The sequence below is a fragment of the Lupinus angustifolius genome, unplaced genomic scaffold, assembly GCF_001865875.1.
Source record: "Lupinus angustifolius cultivar Tanjil unplaced genomic scaffold, LupAngTanjil_v1.0 Scaffold_75_79, whole genome shotgun sequence".
Lineage (NCBI taxonomy): Eukaryota > Viridiplantae > Streptophyta > Magnoliopsida > Fabales > Fabaceae > Lupinus > Lupinus angustifolius.
This window is the reverse complement of record NW_017723663.1, coordinates 294,811-320,219: the sequence shown is the minus strand read 5'-3', so window position 1 is coordinate 320,219 and position 25,409 is coordinate 294,811. Positions and strand designations below refer to the sequence as shown.

The following is a 25,409-nucleotide window of genomic DNA, read 5'->3' as shown; positions in this document are numbered from 1 at the left end:
ATATTTGTGTAAGGATATCCATAGAAATTAAGAGTTATTAAACTCATAAGATTCTATATTCCTCTCCTAAAACTACGTATATGTTCTACCATACCCCCTAAGACTTGTCAAACTCTTGTCCAATTATATTATCTTACATTTGTTTCCTATTTATAAATCCATTCCTTTATTTTAGAAAGTTCTTTAATATTTAATATTTTAAATTGCATAGAAGTTAGCATTATAATAATTGTTATTCGGTACCTTCAAACAAGGATTAAAAAACACTTAATGATACTATGGTCTTAATCTTGCGATGTAGCATATAGTTTCACTATTTACTTGCTTTGATTGATTGACACATGTGTGATGAAATGAAGTATCCTATTTTATGCCCTTTTTCAGATTTTATAACGTGTTGCAGGGGCAGCTTTGAAGAGGGTCTGCCCCCAATCTTTACACCATAGACCATGGACTATAATATTACCTAATCTTAACATATTATCTTTTTAAAGATATACTTTGACCTGTGCTAAGTGCTAAACGTATCCTTGAAGCCACTGAATGAGTCCTCCAACATTTTTTCACACTTTTATAAAAACAATTATAGAAGTTATTTTTAAGCTTAATAGAATAAAAACATCATTATTTTGTTTTCCAGATTCTTATCTTATAAATTTTATTCCTAAAGAATAATAATTTTTGGTCAAGAATTAGAACACAACCTTATGGATTTGTACGGCGAGTTATTGGAGGAAACTTGAATATAATCAATTTCTAATAAAATTGTAGTACTTTTAATTTGTTAATAAATAAGTAAATAATTATTCTTAATATTTTATTATATATATTGCAAAATATAAATTGTGGATTCAAGTGATTGCAATAGCCAGAGTCATGATTGCAAATTAAAAACACCCTCATAATATATTTGTTTTTTAGTTTATTTATATATATCCTTCACAAGAAATAATATTATTTGAGGCAAAAACATTTACAGGATAAAAAAACTTTAAGTGCTTTTTTTCATACTAAAAACTCAAACTCAAGTGATTATTTAGTAAGTATTAATAGTATATCACCTAAACTATATTCTATGTTGATTTTTGTCATATAATTGGCACATTGTTAGGATGATTTTTGTTAAAGGAAATAAATATCATTTCTCTTATATGATACGTGTCAATAGGTAAAAGCATTAGCATGGAAAAGAAAGAGGAAATGGAGGGTGAACTTAACAAATTGCAACTTCTGCTTGGAAAAAGAAGCTTCAGTTTTTATAAGCACACACATACATTTATATATATGTATATATATACACACACATATATATATATATACACATATATATATATATATACACAACACACACACATATATATATATACATATATATATATGTTCAGTTGTTTAGCTTTGGTAGCTAACTAATTGTCTCTAACTTTGTTACCCAATTAACAATTTCATTGTCATATGCTGAAAAGTTTTAAACTTCAAAGTAAAAGAAAAGCGGAGAAAAGAAAAAAGCACTCTGACAAAGAAAAAGCTACAAAATTGATCTTGGGTTTGATGAAGGAGTTGAAATGCTGAAGATCTTAAGGATTTATCACTGCATCATTGGCTTCCTCCTTGTTATTTCTGTCCTTGTATCAATATTTGCAGGTAGAAATCTTTTACTCTGGTTAATTATTTTGTTTAAAATTGTTACTTTATTGATCGAGTGTGTTTTTACTTGCACTTGGACTAGAATGACATCAATTTTGGTTTTCCAAGTTTCTGTTTTTATGAATTCCAATTATTAATTTAGATCTGATCATTTGGCTTCTGGTTATTAAGATTGTAGCTTTTGATTGTGTTCTTCAATTCCGTTTATTTGAACTTACACTGGAGTTGAGTGAAGTGATGAATTTTCTGACCTGGGATTTTCCCCTCTCTGTTGCAGGTTGGTAGTTCAGAATTTGGTTGCTGCTATAAGAGTTAGGACTCTGGTATATAGTTTCTGGCAGTACCCTTCTGCCCCAAAATGTGAGTTTCATCACTTTCTGAGTTCATTTACTTGTACTATTGTGGAAGGTGATTTTGTATAAGACAATTTAAGAGGCTTGTGATAGCAACTTTTTTGTTTGTTGTGGATTAATTAATAATTCCCTTTCATGGAGAAATTATATATAGTGGTTAACAGCCTAATGTGGCATGAAACCCAACTTTTGCTTTATGCTTCAACATGTTAAATCCTAAGCTGTGTTTCACTTCCTAATAATCTGAAAAAGTTATAAATGAAGTCATATTCTATTGTTTCATTCATTAATGGGCAGAAACGTTTACTCTAAGTTCCATATCCAATTTGACTTTATCGTTATTGATTTTTTTTTTTGCTTTATATGTAAAATGATACCTTCCAAACCCTTTTTTTCATGTTGCCTTTTGCTTCAAAACTTCAGAAGGCTTCGGTTAGTTCAATTCTATATGATGAAACTGTTGATAAACTGCCTAACTTTGTTTTAGTTGATAATTAACACTTTTTTCGATGTTTGTTTCCCTGTCTGGAATGTATTTTAAAATTTCAAATTATATTTCATTCTTTGATTTTTATCTAGAAAAAGATGGCAGCTGAGTTAGTCAATGCTGCAACAAGTGAGAAACTTATTGAAATTGATTGGGTGAGAACTATTGCAATCTGTGAATTAGTTACTCATGATCTCAGGTACCACACAAAACTTTCTTCTCCTTATACAATGTTGTTTCTTTCTGCTTGATCGATGCCCGAAAACATTATAAAACTTAACTCAATTTATTTACTTATTATACAATTCTTATCTTTTACATTTTCCTTATGACACTTAGTAATTTTTTATTTCTATTTTTGATTGCATGGGAATCAAACTTATGAATTCCAGATTCTCCACATTTCCATAACCCAACCGTCACTACGATTATCACTTGAACTATGCTCAGATGGTTAATTGTGTATTACTTTATTATTGAAAGATAATTGTCATGAATGATCAGATTTTTATCTCATGCTGAATTTGATTCATAGCTTCTTTCTGTATTTGCCACTTGTCACTTTAATTTATTTTTCAGAAGGAGAACTTAAATTCGAAACCTTGGGCTAGTTAGTAAAAATTGATAATGATACTTGTTAGTTGTTGTGCTTAGCTTGATATCCCGGTTGGCCTTTCAAATGCTTTTACTGTTGGTAATGGTCATACTTTTTTGGACATTCAGGCAAGCTAGAGATGTTGTTAAAGCTATAAAAAAGAGACTGGGTAACAAAAACCCAAATACTCAACTTTCTGCAATGGTGGTGAGTATAATAATGACTTCACCATGAACTTGTTTATTTATAATTTTCACGTGAATTTCTAAATAATTTTACCTATATCTGCATCGTATATGAAGACACCCTGGTAATGCATGGTTTTCTCTGTACCTGAATCTTATAAGCTTGTTTTATCTTACTTGCTTTAATTGAATAATTTACGCTTTACATTGCTTGCTTTAATTGAATAATTTACGCTTTACATTGCTTGCTTTAATTGAATAATTTACGCTTTACATTGCTTGCTTTAATTGAATAATTTACGCTTTACATTGCTTGCTTTAATTGAATAATTTACGCTTTACATTGCTTGCTTTCATGAAATGTGGTATTCTACTAAGTCATCTGTCATCTATTTGTTTTCTAGTTGTTGGAAATGCTGATGAACAATACCGGAGATCATATTCATCAGCAGGTGATTGATACAGGAGTTATTCCCATTCTTATGAAAATTGTGAAGAAAAAGGTGAGTTTTTTCTCCAAATATACTATTTTCTTTTAATGTTAACTTCTCCTTAATCTCTATTGTGTTTTGGGTTCCTTCTTCTGTGGTTGCAGTCGGAATTGCCTTTAAGGGAGCGGATATTTCTTCTACTGGATGCCACACAAACATCACTTGGTGGTGCTTCTGGAAAGTTTCCACAGTACTATAATGCATATTCTGATCTGGTGGTAGGTACAAATATTGATGCACTCCCCTGAGTTTTCTTATTGGTTTGGTCTAGCTTACTTGATTAATAGGTGTCAGTTGAACTATTGTCTTGGCAGAATAAGAAAGAAGTGAAGTTCTTCAAGTTATATACGTTCTTTAGAATCTAAGTGTTTTCAAAAGGGAATTTGGTTTTCAATAGAGGAAGTCATAAGTAGAAGAAGCTGACTCTTCTTTATTTAGTTGGAAATTGAATTACTTTTTGGGTAGAAATTTTTTAGGTGGAAAGCAGTTTAACTGACTCCTAGGTCAAGGCATGCCATAACCCACAAGTCTCACAAAAAAGGCTTACAGTGGTACTTACAGATGACCAATGAAAGACCACTTGTAGGACTCAAACTTAATACCTTTTTGTTGAAGTTATTTGATCCTACCAGTTTCATTTGACTGAAAATTGAATATTTAATTGTTTGTTAGAATGAGCATTCCCGGTTCATGTTTGAACAGGCTAGAATGATCCTCAGGTAGTTATGTTGGCAGCAGTTTTTATTTATTAGTATTATTTTTTTATAACCTTAGATCCTGTGGAACTTCTGTAACTTGGGTAGTATCAATCATTGAGAGTCTCTCTTATTCCAATAAACTTGTCTTTCTAAAACGTTGCATCATGTATAACAAACAGTCATGACATTCTCATTCCATTTGTATATGGTACAAATGCTAGAAAAGGAACATATTTTTGCAATTATTACTATATTATTTGTCTTCTGAATGACAACACAAATTTTGTTTATACTTTTTGCAGAGTGCTGGGGTGCAGTTTCCTCAAAGGGCTCAACTGGTCCAATCAAATCGTCCTACCTCACAACTTAATAGAACTAATAATGTACTGAATAGAGAGCAAGCCTTGCCTAGACAGGGAGGGGTTGCTCAGCATGCAGAGTCACAGACTGTTCCTGAATCTAGGTGACTTCTACCTTTCAGTCTTAGTATACTTGTCGTAGACAGGATCTTTAGAAACCCTTTTGAATGTAAAGCTCATTTTCCCTTCATTTTGTGAGATTCTTATTCTCACTTTTGATTATCAACAGGATCTTTGGTAATACTTCTTTAAATGAATGTATTGGAAAAGGTTTCTTAAGATAATTTTTTTAAAGAAAATGGGGATAGAAACTATGATAGTAAGAGTTAACCAAACACATTAGTTTGTTTGATCAAATGAGAAGATATAAGTTTCAAAATCCAGTTTTTGGATAGATATATTTTCTTTGTTGCTTTGTGTTTTGTGGATAAAATCGAAAGCATGGATGATTCTTGATCAGGAGATCTCTCCAATGATCTGGTGGTTAAGTACCATTCCAAAAACATCTGTTCTTGTCACCATTTTCATCTAGCTAACAACAATTCTTCTTCCACAATTATATTTTGCAGCATTATTCAAAAGGCTAGTAATGCAATAGAAGTTCTGAAAGAAGTTCTTGATGCTGTTGATGCCCAAAATTCTCAGGTGGGCCAAGGATATGTCATGGCGATTACTGAATCACGATTTTGAATTCCAAGAATATAACTTTCACTCAGTCTCAATCCATACCAGATCTCCCTTTGGATTGATATGTTTCTTGATGCATTACCCGTCAAAGTAATAGGCTACTCAAACATGTTTTGCTTCTTCTGGGTTTGAGAGGCTCGACATAGTGCTTAATACTGATAGAAATCCCTGAGTTACTATCATGAGATCTATTTATGTAACGTGTAAATAATCACATTCCACCTTTTGTTGAAACTAATTATTTCTTTTCTAGGGAGCAAGGGATGAGTTCATCCTCGACCTTGTTGAACAATGCTCACTTCAGAAACGAAGGGTAATACATCTTGTAATGACTTCTAGGTAAGGGTGCTTTATATCTCTCTTTTCTTCTGTTTGCATATACAAATTTCTGTTTTGTCATTTCCAAAATTGAAATGCTTTGGACGATGTATATTAAAACCTTTGCTTCTGGTATGTTGGCATCTCAAAGAATTTGCTTTGCTGTGATCGTTTGTAGAGATAAGAGGATAGTTTCTCGAGCAATTGAATTGAATGAGCAGCTTCAGAAAGTTCTTGCAAGACATGATAACATGCTTTCCAGCAAAGTTACAACTACTAATCACTTTAACCATGAAGAAGAAGAGGAGGAAGAAGAACCTGAACAGTTATTCCAAAGGTGCATTGCTTGTGCTAAATTCATACCCCTTTGTATTAAGCATAAAGCTATATTTTGAATATTGATTCATATATGTATGACTATTGCCTCACAGATTACGCAAAGGAAAGGCGTGTGCAAGGCCTGAAGACGAAGAGACTGAACCTGAGTTCCCTCGCTTGGGTTTGCTTGAAGAGAGACTTAACCGTCCACTGATCCGACCACTCTCTTTGGAGCCGTCTCGACAAACTAATACTCGTCCTGTGCCTGCTGTAATTCCACCTCCAAGTGCAAGGCAGAACCACGAGCTTGCTCATGTAGCCATTCCACCACCGCCGGCAAAGCACATTGAGAGAGAGAGATATTTTCAGGAAAATAAGAAGGATGGTGCAACCTTGGCTGGCCACCTTAGAGGCCTCTCCTTGCATAGTCATAATGGCAGCAGCTCTAACAGTGGTAGCTTTGATTTTAGTGAGTGACCTCTTTACATAAGACCTCTTTTTAACTCTTCTTGTTTGTTTTTAAAACATGGAATTGGAAATTTAACTTGAGATGTTTGTCTTCATCCAGAACTAGTCACAGTCCCTTACATTTTGCTTCCACAAACTACAAAATTTCCTTAACAAAGAAAAAACCACAACAATTGCTTACATGCATGTTTATTTGTCAAACTACCGAAACATGGGACACTTGTGGCAATATTAGCCTTTAGAAATAGGAATATTCTTTAACTGGAGACAAATAAAATCAGCCACATAATACATCTAAACCAATGCTATGATGAATGACAATAAGGGAAGTAACAACATGAACAAGGATTCATGTACCATTTTATAATCTCGCTTTTTCTGTCAACAAAATACTACAATTGATAAAATCTCTTATATGTTCTCAGGGAATTTATGTTAATAACTGCTTTTAAACTACAACAGTCGAGTAGGTTTCCCGAGTAATGAAACCAAGGAAAATCTTTTACATACAAACCAAATCACTATTCATGTTCTTCCTTCTCTAATTTCCATCCACAAATGCTGTGGTGCCTAAACCTCCTGAATGCATGCCTTCATTGCCTTGATTTCATGTAGTAGAACTACATTCCATTGCCATTTAGAGCAGGGAGAGATCCATTCACCTAAACAAAGGCAATATTCCCCACTGGTGCAGAAATCCCTGACCAGTAGTGACTTCTAAAAACAACAGAAGAAGCACAGCCAACATAGCTGCTCTTCCATTCCAAGTTTCAGCACTCTTTGTCCAACCCCATTCCCATACCAGTACTGGTGGTGGCAACTCCTTACGCTGTGAGTCGTATGCTGCCAATAACTCTTCTACACTGCCAAGGGGAACCAAAGACTGCCAAAGAGCGGAAATTTTCTATTACATCACATGATGCAAGCATCCGACTACAAAATAGACTACCACATAAATCTGACTCAATTTATATCAAAATGTTTGTATTTCTACAACAAACCAAAATATTTGTTCTGGGAGTACCTGTCGAGCTTCAAGGTTTGAAACTGCCATGGCCCCAACATATGGGAGACTCTCAATCACAGCATCAGCCAAATCTGAAATGAAGGTCGGTTCACATCCTAGAGCAGGAACACGGCCCCATTTTTGTATACCAGATTTTAGAGCCAATTCTTTGTACTCAACATCAATTTCTTCTAGAGTTTCAATATGCTCACTGACAAAGCTGTGAAGCAGAGGTTAAACAAATTACTAGTGTCACTAATTCTCTGGGTGGTCCTTTGGGGGTGGAAGGGTTAAGAAAGAAGGCAGCAACAAAATGGATAGTAAAAATGCAAAAAAAAAAATGTAAAGAAGGAAGGATGATGTTACCTGATTGGAACAGCTAGCAGACTTTTTACTCCCCTTTTCCCAAGTTCAACTATTGTGTCATCTGTATAGGGTTTTAACCATTCCACAGGTCCAACTCTACTCTGTAACAAGAATTACAGTCAATTGTGAGTTTAAAAAAGGACGTAACTCGAAGCAGTACCTAGGTTGGGTGTAGGAAGTGTTTGGTATGTCTGAAGTCTAAAGACCAACATGTTAATTCAGTGAACACAAGTAATATGCAATTCTGCATCACCTATAGACTAACATGAGTAATAGAGATTTGAGCAAGTGTTCAGAATGTTACTCCTTAGTTGATTATTTTTTTGAGAAAAATACTAATTACGCATTTGGTGAGGACTATACTGGAAGGTTTTTACAGAGTCCACAATCTAAAAAGAAATCTTGCTCTATATTCTAGTCATTTGACTTTCTTTTTTGTGCTGGAAAATTCTTATCCTTGACAAGAATGATAATGGTTTGGTCTACAAAAATAAAGAAATAAATTTAATTATAAGCCTACAGAATAATGTTTAACTCATACCACAGCTTCTGCAGCTGGTAGCAGTATTAGCAAATTAGCAAAAATCATGGATGGTTAGGCTTGAGAACAATATGTAAATGATACTAACCATTGCTTCGAAGAAATAGTCTAGTTTCACCATCATAGAGGGTTCCTTTTGCCCTGTTATAAGCAAAGAAAGGTTCACATAGATCATCGTGCCCCTGTATAGATAACATCATGTGTGAACAAGAATTCAGTTAACATATAGAGTGGAGTGTCTAATACAACAATACCTTTGAACAATAAGAGCAGTTGCCACAAGGCATGATAAAGGCCCCAACAACCCGAGACCCGAGTGGAAGCCTGTTACATTGAGAAGAAAAGCATAATTGTCATTCTTGTTGGTTCTCATAAAAAATAATTATACTCATACAGAATGAAAAGGACTACAACATTATCACACAAAAGTGTAACTGATATTCACCTTTCTATAGTTTTGGGGTCTGAGAGGGGTCCATGTTCAACAATTTCACCAGTTATCTCATGCCCCACAACACAAGGACTGGAAAAGGGAATTTCACCTTTCATAACATGCAGATCAGAGTGGCAAACTCCACAGGCTGCATTCATAATTACAATGTTAGAGTCCCGTTTGTTTAAGTTTTTTTCATTACAAATGTGGTTATTTTGATTTTATAAAAATCACATTTGACATTTGAACGTTTGTTTGGGTTGAGATTTTACCAAAAAACTGAAGTTCAGCTTTTTTTAAGAAGCTGTATTTTTTGGCATTTCAATAAATAAATTATAACAGAATCACTTTTGTATTTTAAAAAGTGGGCGATCCAGCACAAGACTCCCACCTAGTGGGATCCGGGGAGGGTATATGAAGTCGGTGATTTAAAATCGTGATCTCATGAGATCACAAGGACAACCTTACATTTGCACTGAGACTCGCCCTTACAAATCACTTTTGAATAATCGATTTTTAAGGCTAAACAAACTGGCCTGGATCCTAAAATAATGATAATAAGTCAACAATTATGTGTAAGCTACATCAGTATATCTCATTTCCTTTGTATTTAGATGATGAAAATAAATATAAAAGAGTGATTACCTTTGGTTTTGATGAGGACTTCACCAGCTTTGGGGCGAGGCATGCGAAATTCTTCGATGGTGAGAGGCTTATTGGGTTCCCAAAACACAGCTCCACGCATATAAGATGGTAATCCATCACCACCAGAACCAACAGATTCGGTGTGAAAGGAAAAAAGTTGTTGTTGGGTTTGAGAATTGAGAGAGAATAATTGATTAGTGAAACATAAAGATGGAAGCTTGAAATGTGTTGTGAATTTCCTACGAACTATAGCAGCAAAAGCCATCTCTGAATGAAGAAATGTGAAGTGATGATGGAAATGAAAACAAAACAAAACAAAATTGTTAGACAAACAACCTAGGATTATGAGTATATCATTAATCACCACTAACTATATATATAATCAAAATAACATGACAAAACAAATCATGTATTTCCAATCCTACTCATCATCCCTTATCCGATCACTTATATATTAGTATATTTATTGATAGCTCAACCATTTCCGCTACTATCAAATAATTATACCATATGTCACTACATCTAATTATAAATCAGAATAAGCTTAAAACATTTAGCGAAATGAGTTTTATATATATATTTTTTATTTAATATTTATATTTATAGTTGAATTATATGTAATTTTTATTAAATCTTTAAGTAATACAAATGAATACGATGTATTGAGTGTACAGCCTAATTTGAATTATTTACGATGTAAAACGTTCACTGGTTATTTGGTTACATTACAATCACAGATGTGGTTGATGCTCGATTCCATTTTTAAATTATTTGTTCTTTTCTATTTAAAAATAATTTCAATGATTGATTGGATGTGTTCAATTTATATTTTAAATAGCAATAAAAAAGAATAGGGTGAACTGTTTAATTATAGAGATAATTTATCCAAATAAAATGAATAAAAAATTCATTAAAAATATCCAACAAAACTGTAACTTATTTAGAATGTAATTATAGAGAATAATAAATACATTAAACGCAACATATGTGATTGGATTTAACTTTATGAGCTTGAAATTCCATCTTTTTTTTTTCACTATGGAATTTTGAAATTCCATCTAAATCAATTATTCTTTACCAGAGAAAACTTAATTTTCTTTTATTTGTAATTTTATTTTGAATGATTTTGAAATTGTTCATAAATCTCATGGTTTACTTAAGTATAACATATCTAAGAAATATGATAACTGATTATATGGCTACACAAAACCTGCTAGAGGAGGTGAAAATCTAGGATTCCCCATCATTTGAAGCAATGCATATAATGCAAATAAATCTTTCCCATATATTTTAGTCTTTCCTTTTTGTTCCAATTTATCAACAAAAAATTGAATATGAATATCTTACTAAGAACATTCACAACATAAAAAACATATTGATGACATTTTCATCAATAGCTACTAGTATGAATCCTTTTTCATAACAATATAATGTAATAATTATGTCGAATATGTAATTAAATAAGTTAAAATTGACTTATGTATGAAAATTCATATTTTAAACAACAAAAGTACACCAAGGATTCATACATTATTCTTGTTTGTAACATAGTATATATCATTGTAATAATTAAGTTATATATTAAAGATAGTAATATTTATTTTATAAATTTATTATGTTTATTATTATATATAATTATGTATCAAGAATTTTATTATATATAATTTAACTAGTATGCACTCTAATCAGTGAATTATAGGTTAAACCAATGTTTCCTTATACTAATCAATTTGATATAATGATAATAACTTGTTTTTATTGGTGCGAATAATTTTCATTAAAATATAACAATGTTTTGATATATCATTTTTATTTTATTTTATTTCTCTTATTATACAAAATAAAAATGCAATTATCAAAATATAAATGGATATTGGGATAAATCCTAAAAATCTTGAATTTTGTTTCACATATAAAATAATTTTCCCAATTCAAAAATACACTGAGAATTTCTCTCCTTCCTCTACCAAAAGAGAAGGCTAATTTTTTTGTTTCAGGTCTTTAAAATTAGAATAAATTGCATTAACACCCCCTGAGTTTTAGTGAAATTACACAAACCACCCCTCAATTTTCTAAACTTACACAAACCACCCCTGTATAAGAAATAAGTGTAATCTTTTAAACAAAAAATGTGATAAATGCAATTAAGTTAAACAAAACATGATATATTGTGTAGACAAATCTAAATAATGTACAAATTAATGTATCTTTATTATTTTTTTGTTACAAAATGCATCAACAGTTATAAAGAAATATTGTTTAAATCACTCTTATAATGTAGCGTAACGAACCAAAAATAATAAAGATTATTGATTTGTATATTATTTAGAATTGTGTACACAATATATCACTAAAACTCAGGGGATGTCAGTCTAATTTACTCTTAAAATTATTGTTAATTGCTAATACTCTTTACTGAATAATTCTCATCCTTATTATTTGAGAATCCATGAATTGCCTCATCATATTATTTTATTCTTCCCCGCTAAATGGGTGAACTATTAAAATTGTTTACTGTGATTAATTTAAAAATGTCTAATCTTAAAATTTGTTTTATGCATAAATTAACATCGGAGTTACAAACAATGATCATTTCCATTAATGGAAAGATAAATATATGATTTTATATACATTTTTAATGACAAAAATGTTATTTCATTACATATAAAAGGATAAAAATGTCTTCATATGATTATTTTCTTTATTATCGTAGATCTTACTCTCTCCTAACCTACTTTGTCCATGATTTAATATGTTCCATATTATATAATGTATATTTGTGTAAGGATATCCATAGAAATTAAGAGTTATTAAACTCATAAGATTCTATATTCCTCTCCTAAAACTACGTATATGTTCTACCATACCCCCTAAGACTTGTCAAACTCTTGTCCAATTATATTATCTTACATTTGTTTCCTATTTATAAATCCATTCCTTTATTTTAGAAAGTTCTTTAATATTTAATATTTTAAATTGCATAGAAGTTAGCATTATAATAATTGTTATTCGGTACCTTCAAACAAGGATTAAAAAACACTTAATGATACTATGGTCTTAATCTTGCGATGTAGCATATAGTTTCACTATTTACTTGCTTTGATTGATTGACACATGTGTGATGAAATGAAGTATCCTATTTTATGCCCTTTTTCAGATTTTATAACGTGTTGCAGGGGCAGCTTTGAAGAGGGTCTGCCCCCAATCTTTACACCATAGACCATGGACTATAATATTACCTAATCTTAACATATTATCTTTTTAAAGATATACTTTGACCTGTGCTAAGTGCTAAACGTATCCTTGAAGCCACTGAATGAGTCCTCCAACATTTTTTCACACTTTTATAAAAACAATTATAGAAGTTATTTTTAAGCTTAATAGAATAAAAACATCATTATTTTGTTTTCCAGATTCTTATCTTATAAATTTTATTCCTAAAGAATAATAATTTTTGGTCAAGAATTAGAACACAACCTTATGGATTTGTACGGCGAGTTATTGGAGGAAACTTGAATATAATCAATTTCTAATAAAATTGTAGTACTTTTAATTTGTTAATAAATAAGTAAATAATTATTCTTAATATTTTATTATATATATTGCAAAATATAAATTGTGGATTCAAGTGATTGCAATAGCCAGAGTCATGATTGCAAATTAAAAACACCCTCATAATATATTTGTTTTTTAGTTTATTTATATATATCCTTCACAAGAAATAATATTATTTGAGGCAAAAACATTTACAGGATAAAAAAACTTTAAGTGCTTTTTTTCATACTAAAAACTCAAACTCAAGTGATTATTTAGTAAGTATTAATAGTATATCACCTAAACTATATTCTATGTTGATTTTTGTCATATAATTGGCACATTGTTAGGATGATTTTTGTTAAAGGAAATAAATATCATTTCTCTTATATGATACGTGTCAATAGGTAAAAGCATTAGCATGGAAAAGAAAGAGGAAATGGAGGGTGAACTTAACAAATTGCAACTTCTGCTTGGAAAAAGAAGCTTCAGTTTTTATAAGCACACACATACATTTATATATATGTATATATATACACACACATATATATATATATACACATATATATATATATATACACAACACACACACATATATATATATACATATATATATATGTTCAGTTGTTTAGCTTTGGTAGCTAACTAATTGTCTCTAACTTTGTTACCCAATTAACAATTTCATTGTCATATGCTGAAAAGTTTTAAACTTCAAAGTAAAAGAAAAGCGGAGAAAAGAAAAAAGCACTCTGACAAAGAAAAAGCTACAAAATTGATCTTGGGTTTGATGAAGGAGTTGAAATGCTGAAGATCTTAAGGATTTATCACTGCATCATTGGCTTCCTCCTTGTTATTTCTGTCCTTGTATCAATATTTGCAGGTAGAAATCTTTTACTCTGGTTAATTATTTTGTTTAAAATTGTTACTTTATTGATCGAGTGTGTTTTTACTTGCACTTGGACTAGAATGACATCAATTTTGGTTTTCCAAGTTTCTGTTTTTATGAATTCCAATTATTAATTTAGATCTGATCATTTGGCTTCTGGTTATTAAGATTGTAGCTTTTGATTGTGTTCTTCAATTCCGTTTATTTGAACTTACACTGGAGTTGAGTGAAGTGATGAATTTTCTGACCTGGGATTTTCCCCTCTCTGTTGCAGGTTGGTAGTTCAGAATTTGGTTGCTGCTATAAGAGTTAGGACTCTGGTATATAGTTTCTGGCAGTACCCTTCTGCCCCAAAATGTGAGTTTCATCACTTTCTGAGTTCATTTACTTGTACTATTGTGGAAGGTGATTTTGTATAAGACAATTTAAGAGGCTTGTGATAGCAACTTTTTTGTTTGTTGTGGATTAATTAATAATTCCCTTTCATGGAGAAATTATATATAGTGGTTAACAGCCTAATGTGGCATGAAACCCAACTTTTGCTTTATGCTTCAACATGTTAAATCCTAAGCTGTGTTTCACTTCCTAATAATCTGAAAAAGTTATAAATGAAGTCATATTCTATTGTTTCATTCATTAATGGGCAGAAACGTTTACTCTAAGTTCCATATCCAATTTGACTTTATCGTTATTGATTTTTTTTTTTGCTTTATATGTAAAATGATACCTTCCAAACCCTTTTTTTCATGTTGCCTTTTGCTTCAAAACTTCAGAAGGCTTCGGTTAGTTCAATTCTATATGATGAAACTGTTGATAAACTGCCTAACTTTGTTTTAGTTGATAATTAACACTTTTTTCGATGTTTGTTTCCCTGTCTGGAATGTATTTTAAAATTTCAAATTATATTTCATTCTTTGATTTTTATCTAGAAAAAGATGGCAGCTGAGTTAGTCAATGCTGCAACAAGTGAGAAACTTATTGAAATTGATTGGGTGAGAACTATTGCAATCTGTGAATTAGTTACTCATGATCTCAGGTACCACACAAAACTTTCTTCTCCTTATACAATGTTGTTTCTTTCTGCTTGATCGATGCCCGAAAACATTATAAAACTTAACTCAATTTATTTACTTATTATACAATTCTTATCTTTTACATTTTCCTTATGACACTTAGTAATTTTTTATTTCTATTTTTGATTGCATGGGAATCAAACTTATGAATTCCAGATTCTCCACATTTCCATAACCCAACCGTCACTACGATTATCACTTGAACTATGCTCAGATGGTTAATTGTGTATTACTTTATTATTGAAAGATAATTGTCATGAATGATCAGATTTTTATCTCATGCTGAATTTGATTCATAGCTTCTTTCTGTATTTGCCACTTGTCACTTTAATTTATTTTTCAGAAGGAGAACTTAAATTCGAAACCTTGGGCTAGTTAGTAAAAATTGATAATGATACTTGTTAGTTGTTGTGCTTAGCTTGATATCCCGGTTGGCCTTTCAAATGCTTTTACTGTTGGTAATGGTCATACTTTTTTGGACATTCAGGCAAGCTAGAGATGTTGTTAAAGCTATAAAAAAGAGACTGGGTAACAAAAACCCAAATACTCAACTTTCTGCAATGGTGGTGAGTATAATAATGACTTCACCATGAACTTGTTTATTTATAATTTTCACGTGAATTTCTAAATAATTTTACCTATATCTGCATCGTATATGAAGACACCCTGGTAATGCATGGTTTTCTCTGTACCTGAATCTTATAAGCTTGTTTTATCTTACTTGCTTTAATTGAATAATTTACGCTTTACATTGCTTGCTTTAATTGAATAATTTACGCTTTACATTGCTTGCTTTCATGAAATGTGGTATTCTACTAAGTCATCTGTCATCTATTTGTTTTCTAGTTGTTGGAAATGCTGATGAACAATACCGGAGATCATATTCATCAGCAGGTGATTGATACAGGAGTTATTCCCATTCTTATGAAAATTGTGAAGAAAAAGGTGAGTTTTTTCTCCAAATATACTATTTTCTTTTAATGTTAACTTCTCCTTAATCTCTATTGTGTTTTGGGTTCCTTCTTCTGTGGTTGCAGTCGGAATTGCCTTTAAGGGAGCGGATATTTCTTCTACTGGATGCCACACAAACATCACTTGGTGGTGCTTCTGGAAAGTTTCCACAGTACTATAATGCATATTCTGATCTGGTGGTAGGTACAAATATTGATGCACTCCCCTGAGTTTTCTTATTGGTTTGGTCTAGCTTACTTGATTAATAGGTGTCAGTTGAACTATTGTCTTGGCAGAATAAGAAAGAAGTGAAGTTCTTCAAGTTATATACGTTCTTTAGAATCTAAGTGTTTTCAAAAGGGAATTTGGTTTTCAATAGAGGAAGTCATAAGTAGAAGAAGCTGACTCTTCTTTATTTAGTTGGAAATTGAATTACTTTTTGGGTAGAAATTTTTTAGGTGGAAAGCAGTTTAACTGACTCCTAGGTCAAGGCATGCCATAACCCACAAGTCTCACAAAAAAGGCTTACAGTGGTACTTACAGATGACCAATGAAAGACCACTTGTAGGACTCAAACTTAATACCTTTTTGTTGAAGTTATTTGATCCTACCAGTTTCATTTGACTGAAAATTGAATATTTAATTGTTTGTTAGAATGAGCATTCCCGGTTCATGTTTGAACAGGCTAGAATGATCCTCAGGTAGTTATGTTGGCAGCAGTTTTTATTTATTAGTATTATTTTTTTATAACCTTAGATCCTGTGGAACTTCTGTAACTTGGGTAGTATCAATCATTGAGAGTCTCTCTTATTCCAATAAACTTGTCTTTCTAAAACGTTGCATCATGTATAACAAACAGTCATGACATTCTCATTCCATTTGTATATGGTACAAATGCTAGAAAAGGAACATATTTTTGCAATTATTACTATATTATTTGTCTTCTGAATGACAACACAAATTTTGTTTATACTTTTTGCAGAGTGCTGGGGTGCAGTTTCCTCAAAGGGCTCAACTGGTCCAATCAAATCGTCCTACCTCACAACTTAATAGAACTAATAATGTACTGAATAGAGAGCAAGCCTTGCCTAGACAGGGAGGGGTTGCTCAGCATGCAGAGTCACAGACTGTTCCTGAATCTAGGTGACTTCTACCTTTCAGTCTTAGTATACTTGTCGTAGACAGGATCTTTAGAAACCCTTTTGAATGTAAAGCTCATTTTCCCTTCATTTTGTGAGATTCTTATTCTCACTTTTGATTATCAACAGGATCTTTGGTAATACTTCTTTAAATGAATGTATTGGAAAAGGTTTCTTAAGATAATTTTTTTAAAGAAAATGGGGATAGAAACTATGATAGTAAGAGTTAACCAAACACATTAGTTTGTTTGATCAAATGAGAAGATATAAGTTTCAAAATCCAGTTTTTGGATAGATATATTTTCTTTGTTGCTTTGTGTTTTGTGGATAAAATCGAAAGCATGGATGATTCTTGATCAGGAGATCTCTCCAATGATCTGGTGGTTAAGTACCATTCCAAAAACATCTGTTCTTGTCACCATTTTCATCTAGCTAACAACAATTCTTCTTCCACAATTATATTTTGCAGCATTATTCAAAAGGCTAGTAATGCAATAGAAGTTCTGAAAGAAGTTCTTGATGCTGTTGATGCCCAAAATTCTCAGGTGGGCCAAGGATATGTCATGGCGATTACTGAATCACGATTTTGAATTCCAAGAATATAACTTTCACTCAGTCTCAATCCATACCAGATCTCCCTTTGGATTGATATGTTTCTTGATGCATTACCCGTCAAAGTAATAGGCTACTCAAACATGTTTTGCTTCTTCTGGGTTTGAGAGGCTCGACATAGTGCTTAATACTGATAGAAATCCCTGAGTTACTATCATGAGATCTATTTATGTAACGTGTAAATAATCACATTCCACCTTTTGTTGAAACTAATTATTTCTTTTCTAGGGAGCAAGGGATGAGTTCATCCTCGACCTTGTTGAACAATGCTCACTTCAGAAACGAAGGGTAATACATCTTGTAATGACTTCTAGGTAAGGGTGCTTTATATCTCTCTTTTCTTCTGTTTGCATATACAAATTTCTGTTTTGTCATTTCCAAAATTGAAATGCTTTGGACGATGTATATTAAAACCTTTGCTTCTGGTATGTTGGCATCTCAAAGAATTTGCTTTGCTGTGATCGTTTGTAGAGATAAGAGGATAGTTTCTCGAGCAATTGAATTGAATGAGCAGCTTCAGAAAGTTCTTGCAAGACATGATAACATGCTTTCCAGCAAAGTTACAACTACTAATCACTTTAACCATGAAGAAGAAGAGGAGGAAGAAGAACCTGAACAGTTATTCCAAAGGTGCATTGCTTGTGCTAAATTCATACCCCTTTGTATTAAGCATAAAGCTATATTTTGAATATTGATTCATATATGTATGACTATTGCCTCACAGATTACGCAAAGGAAAGGCGTGTGCAAGGCCTGAAGACGAAGAGACTGAACCTGAGTTCCCTCGCTTGGGTTTGCTTGAAGAGAGACTTAACCGTCCACTGATCCGACCACTCTCTTTGGAGCCGTCTCGACAAACTAATACTCGTCCTGTGCCTGCTGTAATTCCACCTCCAAGTGCAAGGCAGAACCACGAGCTTGCTCATGTAGCCATTCCACCACCGCCGGCAAAGCACATTGAGAGAGAGAGATATTTTCAGGAAAATAAGAAGGATGGTGCAACCTTGGCTGGCCACCTTAGAGGCCTCTCCTTGCATAGTCATAATGGCAGCAGCTCTAACAGTGGTAGCTTTGATTTTAGTGAGTGACCTCTTTACATAAGACCTCTTTTTAACTCTTCTTGTTTGTTTTTAAAACATGGAATTGGAAATTTAACTTGAGATGTTTGTCTTCATCCAGAACTAGTCACAGTCCCTTACATTTTGCTTCCACAAACTACAAAATTTCCTTAACAAAGAAAAAACCACAACAATTGCTTACATGCATGTTTATTTGTCAAACTACCGAAACATGGGACACTTGTGGCAATATTAGCCTTTAGAAATAGGAATATTCTTTAACTGGAGACAAATAAAATCAGCCACATAATACATCTAAACCAATGCTATGATGAATGACAATAAGGGAAGTAACAACATGAACAAGGATTCATGTACCATTTTATAATCTCGCTTTTTCTGTCAACAAAATACTACAATTGATAAAATCTCTTATATGTTCTCAGGGAATTTATGTTAATAACTGCTTTTAAACTACAACAGTCGAGTAGGTTTCCCGAGTAATGAAACCAAGGAAAATCTTTTACATACAAACCAAATCACTATTCATGTTCTTCCTTCTCTAATTTCCATCCACAAATGCTGTGGTGCCTAAACCTCCTGAATGCATGCCTTCATTGCCTTGATTTCATGTAGTAGAACTACATTCCATTGCCATTTAGAGCAGGGAGAGATCCATTCACCTAAACAAAGGCAATATTCCCCACTGGTGCAGAAATCCCTGACCAGTAGTGACTTCTAAAAACAACAGAAGAAGCACAGCCAACATAGCTGCTCTTCCATTCCAAGTTTCAGCACTCTTTGTCCAACCCCATTCCCATACCAGTACTGGTGGTGGCAACTCCTTACGCTGTGAGTCGTATGCTGCCAATAACTCTTCTACACTGCCAAGGGGAACCAAAGACTGCCAAAGAGCGGAAATTTTCTATTACATCACATGATGCAAGCATCCGACTACAAAATAGACTACCACATAAATCTGACTCAATTTATATCAAAATGTTTGTATTTCTACAACAAACCAAAATATTTGTTCTGGGAGTACCTGTCGAGCTTCAAGGTTTGAAACTGCCATGGCCCCAACATATGGGAGACTCTCAATCACAGCATCAGCCAAATCTGAAATGAAGGTCGGTTCACATCCTAGAGCAGGAACACGGCCCCATTTTTGTATACCAGATTTTAGAGCCAATTCTTTGTACTCAACATCAATTTCTTCTAGAGTTTCAATATGCTCACTGACAAAGCTGTGAAGCAGAGGTTAAACAAATTACTAGTGTCACTAATTCTCTGGGTGGTCCTTTGGGGGTGGAAGGGTTAAGAAAGAAGGCAGCAACAAAATGGATAGTAAAAATGCAAAAAAAAAAATGTAAAGAAGGAAGGATGATGTTACCTGATTGGAACAGCTAGCAGACTTTTTACTCCCCTTTTCCCAAGTTCAACTATTGTGTCATCTGTATAGGGTTTTAACCATTCCACAGGTCCAACTCTACTCTGTAACAAGAATTACAGTCAATTGTGAGTTTAAAAAAGGACGTAACTCGAAGCAGTACCTAGGTTGGGTGTAGGAAGTGTTTGGTATGTCTGAAGTCTAAAGACCAACATGTTAATTCAGTGAACACAAGTAATATGCAATTCTGCATCACCTATAGACTAACATGAGTAATAGAGATTTGAGCAAGTGTTCAGAATGTTACTCCTTAGTTGATTATTTTTTTGAGAAAAATACTAATTACGCATTTGGTGAGGACTATACTGGAAGGTTTTTACAGAGTCCACAATCTAAAAAGAAATCTTGCTCTATATTCTAGTCATTTGACTTTCTTTTTTGTGCTGGAAAATTCTTATCCTTGACAAGAATGAGCATTTTTTAAAATAAAATATGAACTAGTATTATGTATTACTACTTTGAGAACAGATAAAAAGTAGTTACCTGATAAGCAAGGGTGTATGCATTAGTTATATTTCTTTTCTCAAGTTCTCCCATGATCAAATCCACACATTCCTCCATCTCTGCTTTGTATGGATCACCAGCCTCTTCCACGTAAGCAAGAGGCACTCCATGTGCACTAAAGAATATCCTGACCTGCAATGTGCATCAGTTAGTTGGGATAATAGCAAATATATTCCAAGCTCCAGCGTAAAGAGAACTCAAGTTCCGGAAAAACGTCTTCAGCAATTCCAAAAGAAGATAAAAAGGAATAATAAGAGGTGTTGAATAGTAAAAATCATGAGTAAAGAAAGAAAGAAGCATAATGCCATTTCACAATCTACCAGTACCTTTAAGTTTATCAAAATCAACTAGGGTAAGTTACCCATATTTTCATTGTTCTGTTAACCTAACCAACAACACGAAATAAATAATATATTGTATATATAATTTATGCTGACAATAATATAGGGCGGCCAAGTGCACCAGGCTTCCACGTGGTAGGGACTGTGACTAGAGAGGGTAAATGTACACAACCTTAACCCATAAGTGGAGAGACTACTTCCAAAATTTAAAGAATGACAGTGCTAAGATAAAAATGTCTAGGAATCACTTTTTTTTCTTTTCTAAGCCATTAAAACATAAAGCGACGCAATACCTCATTAGGAGAGTCAAAATCTTTCAGCTCTTTTTCAATTAAATTTACCATGGCCGTTATGTATCCTTCACGTTGGTACCATGAAGGTATCACTGTGTGTTGCATGTTGACTAGATACTCATCCTCTCTGAAGAACCAATAAGCAATTCATAACAGAATGTTAGATAGTATATTGGAGTATCATGATATGATAATGATACATTTTTACTATAATCACCGGAATATACTCTCCAAGAGACGCAGACTTGAACCACTGGTTGATATTGAAAATTGTGGATAAAGTGGAAGCACAACAAGCTTTGTAATTCCGTCCCTTTTAATCTGTGTGGTATATTTCAAATAAAAATGATAGCAGTTTTAGAGCTAATCACAAACAGATAAATCTACTTTTCAGTTACTTTTACAATGAAAGTTCTTGAGGGATTTTTAATTTTGTCATTAAATTTCTTCTCTTCTCAAGAAACTTTTCTTTTGAAGAAATTACAATTAATATGACTTATTTTCATATTTGCATCATTACTTTAAGCCAAATAGAAGTTTAATTCTCAAATGACTTAGATATATAGTAGACTAAGGTATGTATTGGTTCATAAGAAAAAACTCATCCAAGAAGATATCCTGTAAACTGTGTATCTTTGATTATACAAGAGCAACCGTAAATGACACCAAAGAATACAAAATTTATACATTAAAATGGCAATAATTTCTACCAATCAGAGGTTTAAATAAAAGCATTAATAATGAGGACCTAAAATTCTGTAAGAAAAAGTCTTCATTTCATATGAATGTTGTTTAGATAAATATATTAAAAATCAATAAATAAATTGACTTTTTTGGCCAATAATATCCTCCCAATCTATCACAGCAACTTTCTCATTTTTCTAACAGTATCCCATCTTCTCATTTCACCCTCTCCACCATCCCACTTTATATATTTTTACAAAAACTTTTAAGTATTTTCCCCATCAACATGTTAGTGTGTGAGCCCACTAAGGAGTATAGTACCAAGAGACCAAATCATTTCAAACTATCATGTACCAGACTGATCAAAATTAAGCTGAGAACTCAGATATAAGGCATCACATAACAAATATTTCCATAAGGATAAAAAACAGTGGCTGCATGCAAGCCACCCATTCATTAATGCAGATTATGTTTTGAAAACAGTAACAAATTCATATAATTCATCTATAAACAACTAATCAGACAACATCAGTTAAAATCCTACTAACTTAGGAAAATAAGTCACTGCCAGTGGCATAATCTTAATCAAACCGTATATACAGTTTCGCATTGTAATCTAAGAACAGGGTGATTAAATACCTGTTCAATGGCTTCTTCGGTGAATGGATGCCAATAACGCATCCCAACATACACATTGGCTGGGACATTCTTCGCCCAGAGAGATTTCCTCAACTCTTCAGCCTGTGTAAGGAATCATTAAAAAGGTGTGGAAGCCTAGAACAATAAGAGAGTTAAAAAGAAGGTATTTTAATGGAGGGGATACACACCCATAGCAATAGAAATCATTTGAAACCATCAGAACAATATGTACATAAATCAATCGTAAAATACCAATAGACTAGTGAAAACTACAAAATTTGGCTTGAAATTGTAAGCGAAAGACTTAATCAAGTTAAGGATGAGAAGAAGAAATAATATTGTATGATATGATTAAGTTCCTCATGGAAACAATATTTCTGCCTACTTAAACAGTTTTAGCTTCTATTGTATACAAACAATAATGACTTCTTAAAAGAGATCCATATTGTATACAAACAATAATCAACCATTGTGCATTTCATTCACATTCAAATACTTTAAAAGTGATATGAGAGCTCAATTACATACATCAGGTACATATATATAGCTCAGAATCACTCTCAATGATCATAGTTCAATATCTGATAATGAAATTTCAAGTCTCCACTGCACCATCTAACAAGTTGAGAGTGAAATTTATGTAATAATGTAAATGAAAAAGAGCTTATCAGCAAGTGTCGTGCCTGTGCATCAGTCATCCGTCTAAGAGGAGATCCACCACCAATTGAAGCATAGCCTTCTTTGCTCTTTGGCGCTCTTGCAACAGATACAAATTGAGCCAATGGCTTTTGAAGAAAACTAAATAACCTTGGCAATCGTATAATATCCTGCAAATAATTGTACAGGTAATATAACTAGCCATAAAAGAATAAGAAGTTTGAAGCTTTTCTTATAGTACCATGTCTATGTGTGCTTGATGCTATACATAGTTGGTTCTAAGCCCGGATGAAAGGTGAAGGTTGTGTTAGGTGATCGACAACAAACGTAAAACTTTGTCGAAACTCTATGATACAAATCAATAGTGTGATAATATACAAAAATGTAACTAACCATAAAAATAAGAAATTGAAAGTTTTAGGTTATCTCAACCTAAAGGAATAGTGATAAAAAATTCAGCTCAGATAAATAGTGTGTTAAAGCTATAGAGTATTACTGGGTCAGCAAAAAGGTTAAACAAAAAAGGCTGCACATCTTCTAGAGTCTCTGGACCTCCAAGGTTTAACAATAATACTCCAATCTTATCATCCCCAATAAAAGGTGTATCAGAAACATCTTGAGCTGTTGGGGTTACTAAAGCTTCCACTGGCAATAAATGCCGATTGAGTGATTGTTTGGAAACCAAGGGCTGTGCTTCGGACCATCCCGTAGAACATCTACCCACCATGTAGATTTTCAAAGGATTGGTGTTGGTTGGAGCCTCCGCATGGCCTCCGGAGCTGCGATACATCTTTTGAGAGCTACAGATTGCATGTGGCAACAACCTATGAAAGGAAAGAATATTAAAAGGTTTGGAAAATTCTACTAATCTTAACATTTAGTAATAAAAAATGTCATACAAGAAAGACATAATTTTAGTTGAGGAAAGTTAAACTGTATGTTGGCATTAAGCTTAAACTGTAATTATCGAATGATTTTAACAAGCAAATAAAAGAGCCATATCATATATGACACATGCAAACTTAGAAAGTCTAGGCAAGTTGGGCTTGGATGCACATTTGGAAAGAAATTACAAACAATTCAACATCAAGGCATTTAGATAAAGCATACCACTTCACACAGCTTCAACAAGAAATAGTGAAACACAAGTTTAAATCATGACCAATAGACTACTTAAAATGCAAAGGAATGGTCATGGTAAATTTAGGTAAACTTGAGAGGGAACATAGAGTACTTAGAAAATTGAAATACTATCAACCTTGATTATTAAAATAATGTTGGAATTGGATTCAACAAAATCCGTACATCTTATAATAGACAGGGTAGTGGTTCAGATTTAGGAACATGGTGTATCATCAAATTCTAGCAACTAAACTACAAAAAATAACTAAGTAAACTTTTGAATTCATGGAAATTAAAAAACATAATAATGAGGATAAACAGAACACTTACAGAGGAAACTTGAAATTACTAGAAGCATGAGTGAGACATGGAGGAGGTTGAATATTGGAGCAAGAAGAAGAGGAAGGTGATGAAGGAGCACGAATTGGAGAATTCATCTTTGATGGTGAAAAAAAATCAACACTTTCACAACTTGTTCATTCTTCGGTTACTACAAAAATGATGTTTCAGCATTAGCAACAAGAGTGGAGGTTCAAAAAACAAAACCCAGAAATGAATTCACAAAAAGGAACAAACTTTACCAAATTCCCACAATTTTGGAAGAGGAGATAGCAATAAGTAGAAGCTGAACTGTGAATGAAGACCATTTAGATTTTTTTTTTTTTTTTTTCTATTTCTTTTTTTATTTTAATTATGAGAGTTGTTTTGATTGAAAGGTAGAGTTCTTTGCATCTGAAATGAATGGATGCAGAGAGGGACCCTTGAGGTTGAGAGTGACTGATGAAATTGGAAAAAATCAAGACCACCTCTTTTCCTTCCATTTAGATTTTTTTTTTTTTTTTTCTATTTCTTTTTTTATTTTAATTATGAGA

The 25,409-nt window shown here is 32.8% G+C and overlaps 5 protein-coding genes across 9 annotated transcripts; 2 read left to right on the top strand and 3 right to left on the bottom strand.

The window, feature by feature from the left end:
• The first annotated feature begins 1,362 nt into the window (after positions 1 to 1,362).
• Positions 1,363 to 7,332, top strand: LOC109339436 (target of Myb protein 1-like). Of its 2 annotated transcripts, XM_019576875.1 has the most exons (12): positions 1,363 to 1,641; positions 1,922 to 2,004; positions 2,577 to 2,683; positions 3,208 to 3,286; positions 3,669 to 3,767; positions 3,860 to 3,973; positions 4,756 to 4,916; positions 5,382 to 5,457; positions 5,753 to 5,838; positions 5,996 to 6,154; positions 6,249 to 6,825; positions 6,929 to 7,332. In XM_019576875.1, the coding sequence occupies exons 3-11, from the start codon at positions 2,583 to 2,585 to the stop codon at positions 6,610 to 6,612; spliced, it is 1,239 nt and encodes a 412-aa protein (XP_019432420.1). In that variant the 5' UTR covers positions 1,363 to 1,641; positions 1,922 to 2,004; positions 2,577 to 2,582; the 3' UTR covers positions 6,613 to 6,825; positions 6,929 to 7,332. The 2 variants fall into 2 exon arrangements, with proteins under 2 accessions (XP_019432420.1, XP_019432421.1); XM_019576876.1 differs by lacking the exons at positions 1,363 to 1,641; positions 1,922 to 2,004 and adding an exon at positions 1,690 to 1,921.
• On the bottom strand, positions 6,942 to 8,111 carry LOC109339437 (ferrochelatase-2, chloroplastic-like). 2 transcript variants are annotated; one of them, XR_002106661.1, is made up of 4 exons: positions 7,976 to 8,111; positions 7,628 to 7,829; positions 7,110 to 7,486; positions 6,942 to 7,056 (listed from the first exon to the last, which is right to left on the bottom strand). XR_002106661.1 is itself a non-coding variant. In XM_019576877.1 (3 exons), exons 2-3 carry the CDS (start codon positions 7,655 to 7,657, stop codon positions 7,262 to 7,264), a joined length of 255 nt encoding a protein of 84 aa, XP_019432422.1. In that variant the 5' UTR covers positions 7,658 to 7,829; positions 7,976 to 8,111; the 3' UTR covers positions 6,956 to 7,261. The 2 variants fall into 2 exon arrangements, 1 of the variants encoding a protein (XP_019432422.1); XM_019576877.1 differs by having other exon boundaries at positions 6,956 to 7,486.
• Positions 8,112 to 8,561: 450 nt separating this feature from the next.
• On the bottom strand, positions 8,562 to 9,940 carry LOC109339416 (alcohol dehydrogenase 1-like). The gene is made up of 4 exons (XM_019576852.1): positions 9,595 to 9,940; positions 8,962 to 9,097; positions 8,771 to 8,840; positions 8,562 to 8,698 (listed from the first exon to the last, which is right to left on the bottom strand). The coding sequence occupies exons 1-4, from the start codon at positions 9,857 to 9,859 to the stop codon at positions 8,600 to 8,602; spliced, it is 570 nt and encodes a 189-aa protein (XP_019432397.1). The 5' UTR covers positions 9,860 to 9,940; the 3' UTR covers positions 8,562 to 8,599.
• A 3,790-nt stretch (positions 9,941 to 13,730) lies between these two features.
• On the top strand, positions 13,731 to 19,597 carry LOC109339429 (target of Myb protein 1-like). Of its 2 annotated transcripts, XM_019576867.1 has the most exons (12): positions 13,731 to 14,008; positions 14,289 to 14,371; positions 14,944 to 15,050; positions 15,575 to 15,653; positions 15,934 to 16,032; positions 16,125 to 16,238; positions 17,021 to 17,181; positions 17,647 to 17,722; positions 18,018 to 18,103; positions 18,261 to 18,419; positions 18,514 to 19,090; positions 19,194 to 19,597. In XM_019576867.1, exons 3-11 carry the CDS (start codon positions 14,950 to 14,952, stop codon positions 18,875 to 18,877), a joined length of 1,239 nt encoding a protein of 412 aa, XP_019432412.1. In that variant the 5' UTR covers positions 13,731 to 14,008; positions 14,289 to 14,371; positions 14,944 to 14,949; the 3' UTR covers positions 18,878 to 19,090; positions 19,194 to 19,597. The 2 variants fall into 2 exon arrangements, with proteins under 2 accessions (XP_019432412.1, XP_019432413.1); XM_019576868.1 differs by lacking the exons at positions 13,731 to 14,008; positions 14,289 to 14,371 and adding an exon at positions 14,059 to 14,288.
• LOC109339428 (ferrochelatase-2, chloroplastic-like) lies at positions 19,207 to 25,325 on the bottom strand. Of its 2 annotated transcripts, XR_002106660.1 has the most exons (12): positions 25,119 to 25,325; positions 24,868 to 25,027; positions 23,912 to 24,239; positions 23,442 to 23,585; positions 22,759 to 22,860; positions 21,653 to 21,756; positions 21,436 to 21,562; positions 20,781 to 20,933; positions 20,241 to 20,341; positions 19,893 to 20,094; positions 19,375 to 19,751; positions 19,207 to 19,321 (listed from the first exon to the last, which is right to left on the bottom strand). XR_002106660.1 is itself a non-coding variant. In XM_019576866.1 (11 exons), exons 2-11 carry the CDS (start codon positions 24,972 to 24,974, stop codon positions 19,527 to 19,529), a joined length of 1,593 nt encoding a protein of 530 aa, XP_019432411.1. In that variant the 5' UTR covers positions 24,975 to 25,027; positions 25,119 to 25,325; the 3' UTR covers positions 19,221 to 19,526. The 2 variants fall into 2 exon arrangements, 1 of the variants encoding a protein (XP_019432411.1); XM_019576866.1 differs by having other exon boundaries at positions 19,221 to 19,751.
• Between the last annotated feature and the right edge of the window lie 84 nt (positions 25,326 to 25,409).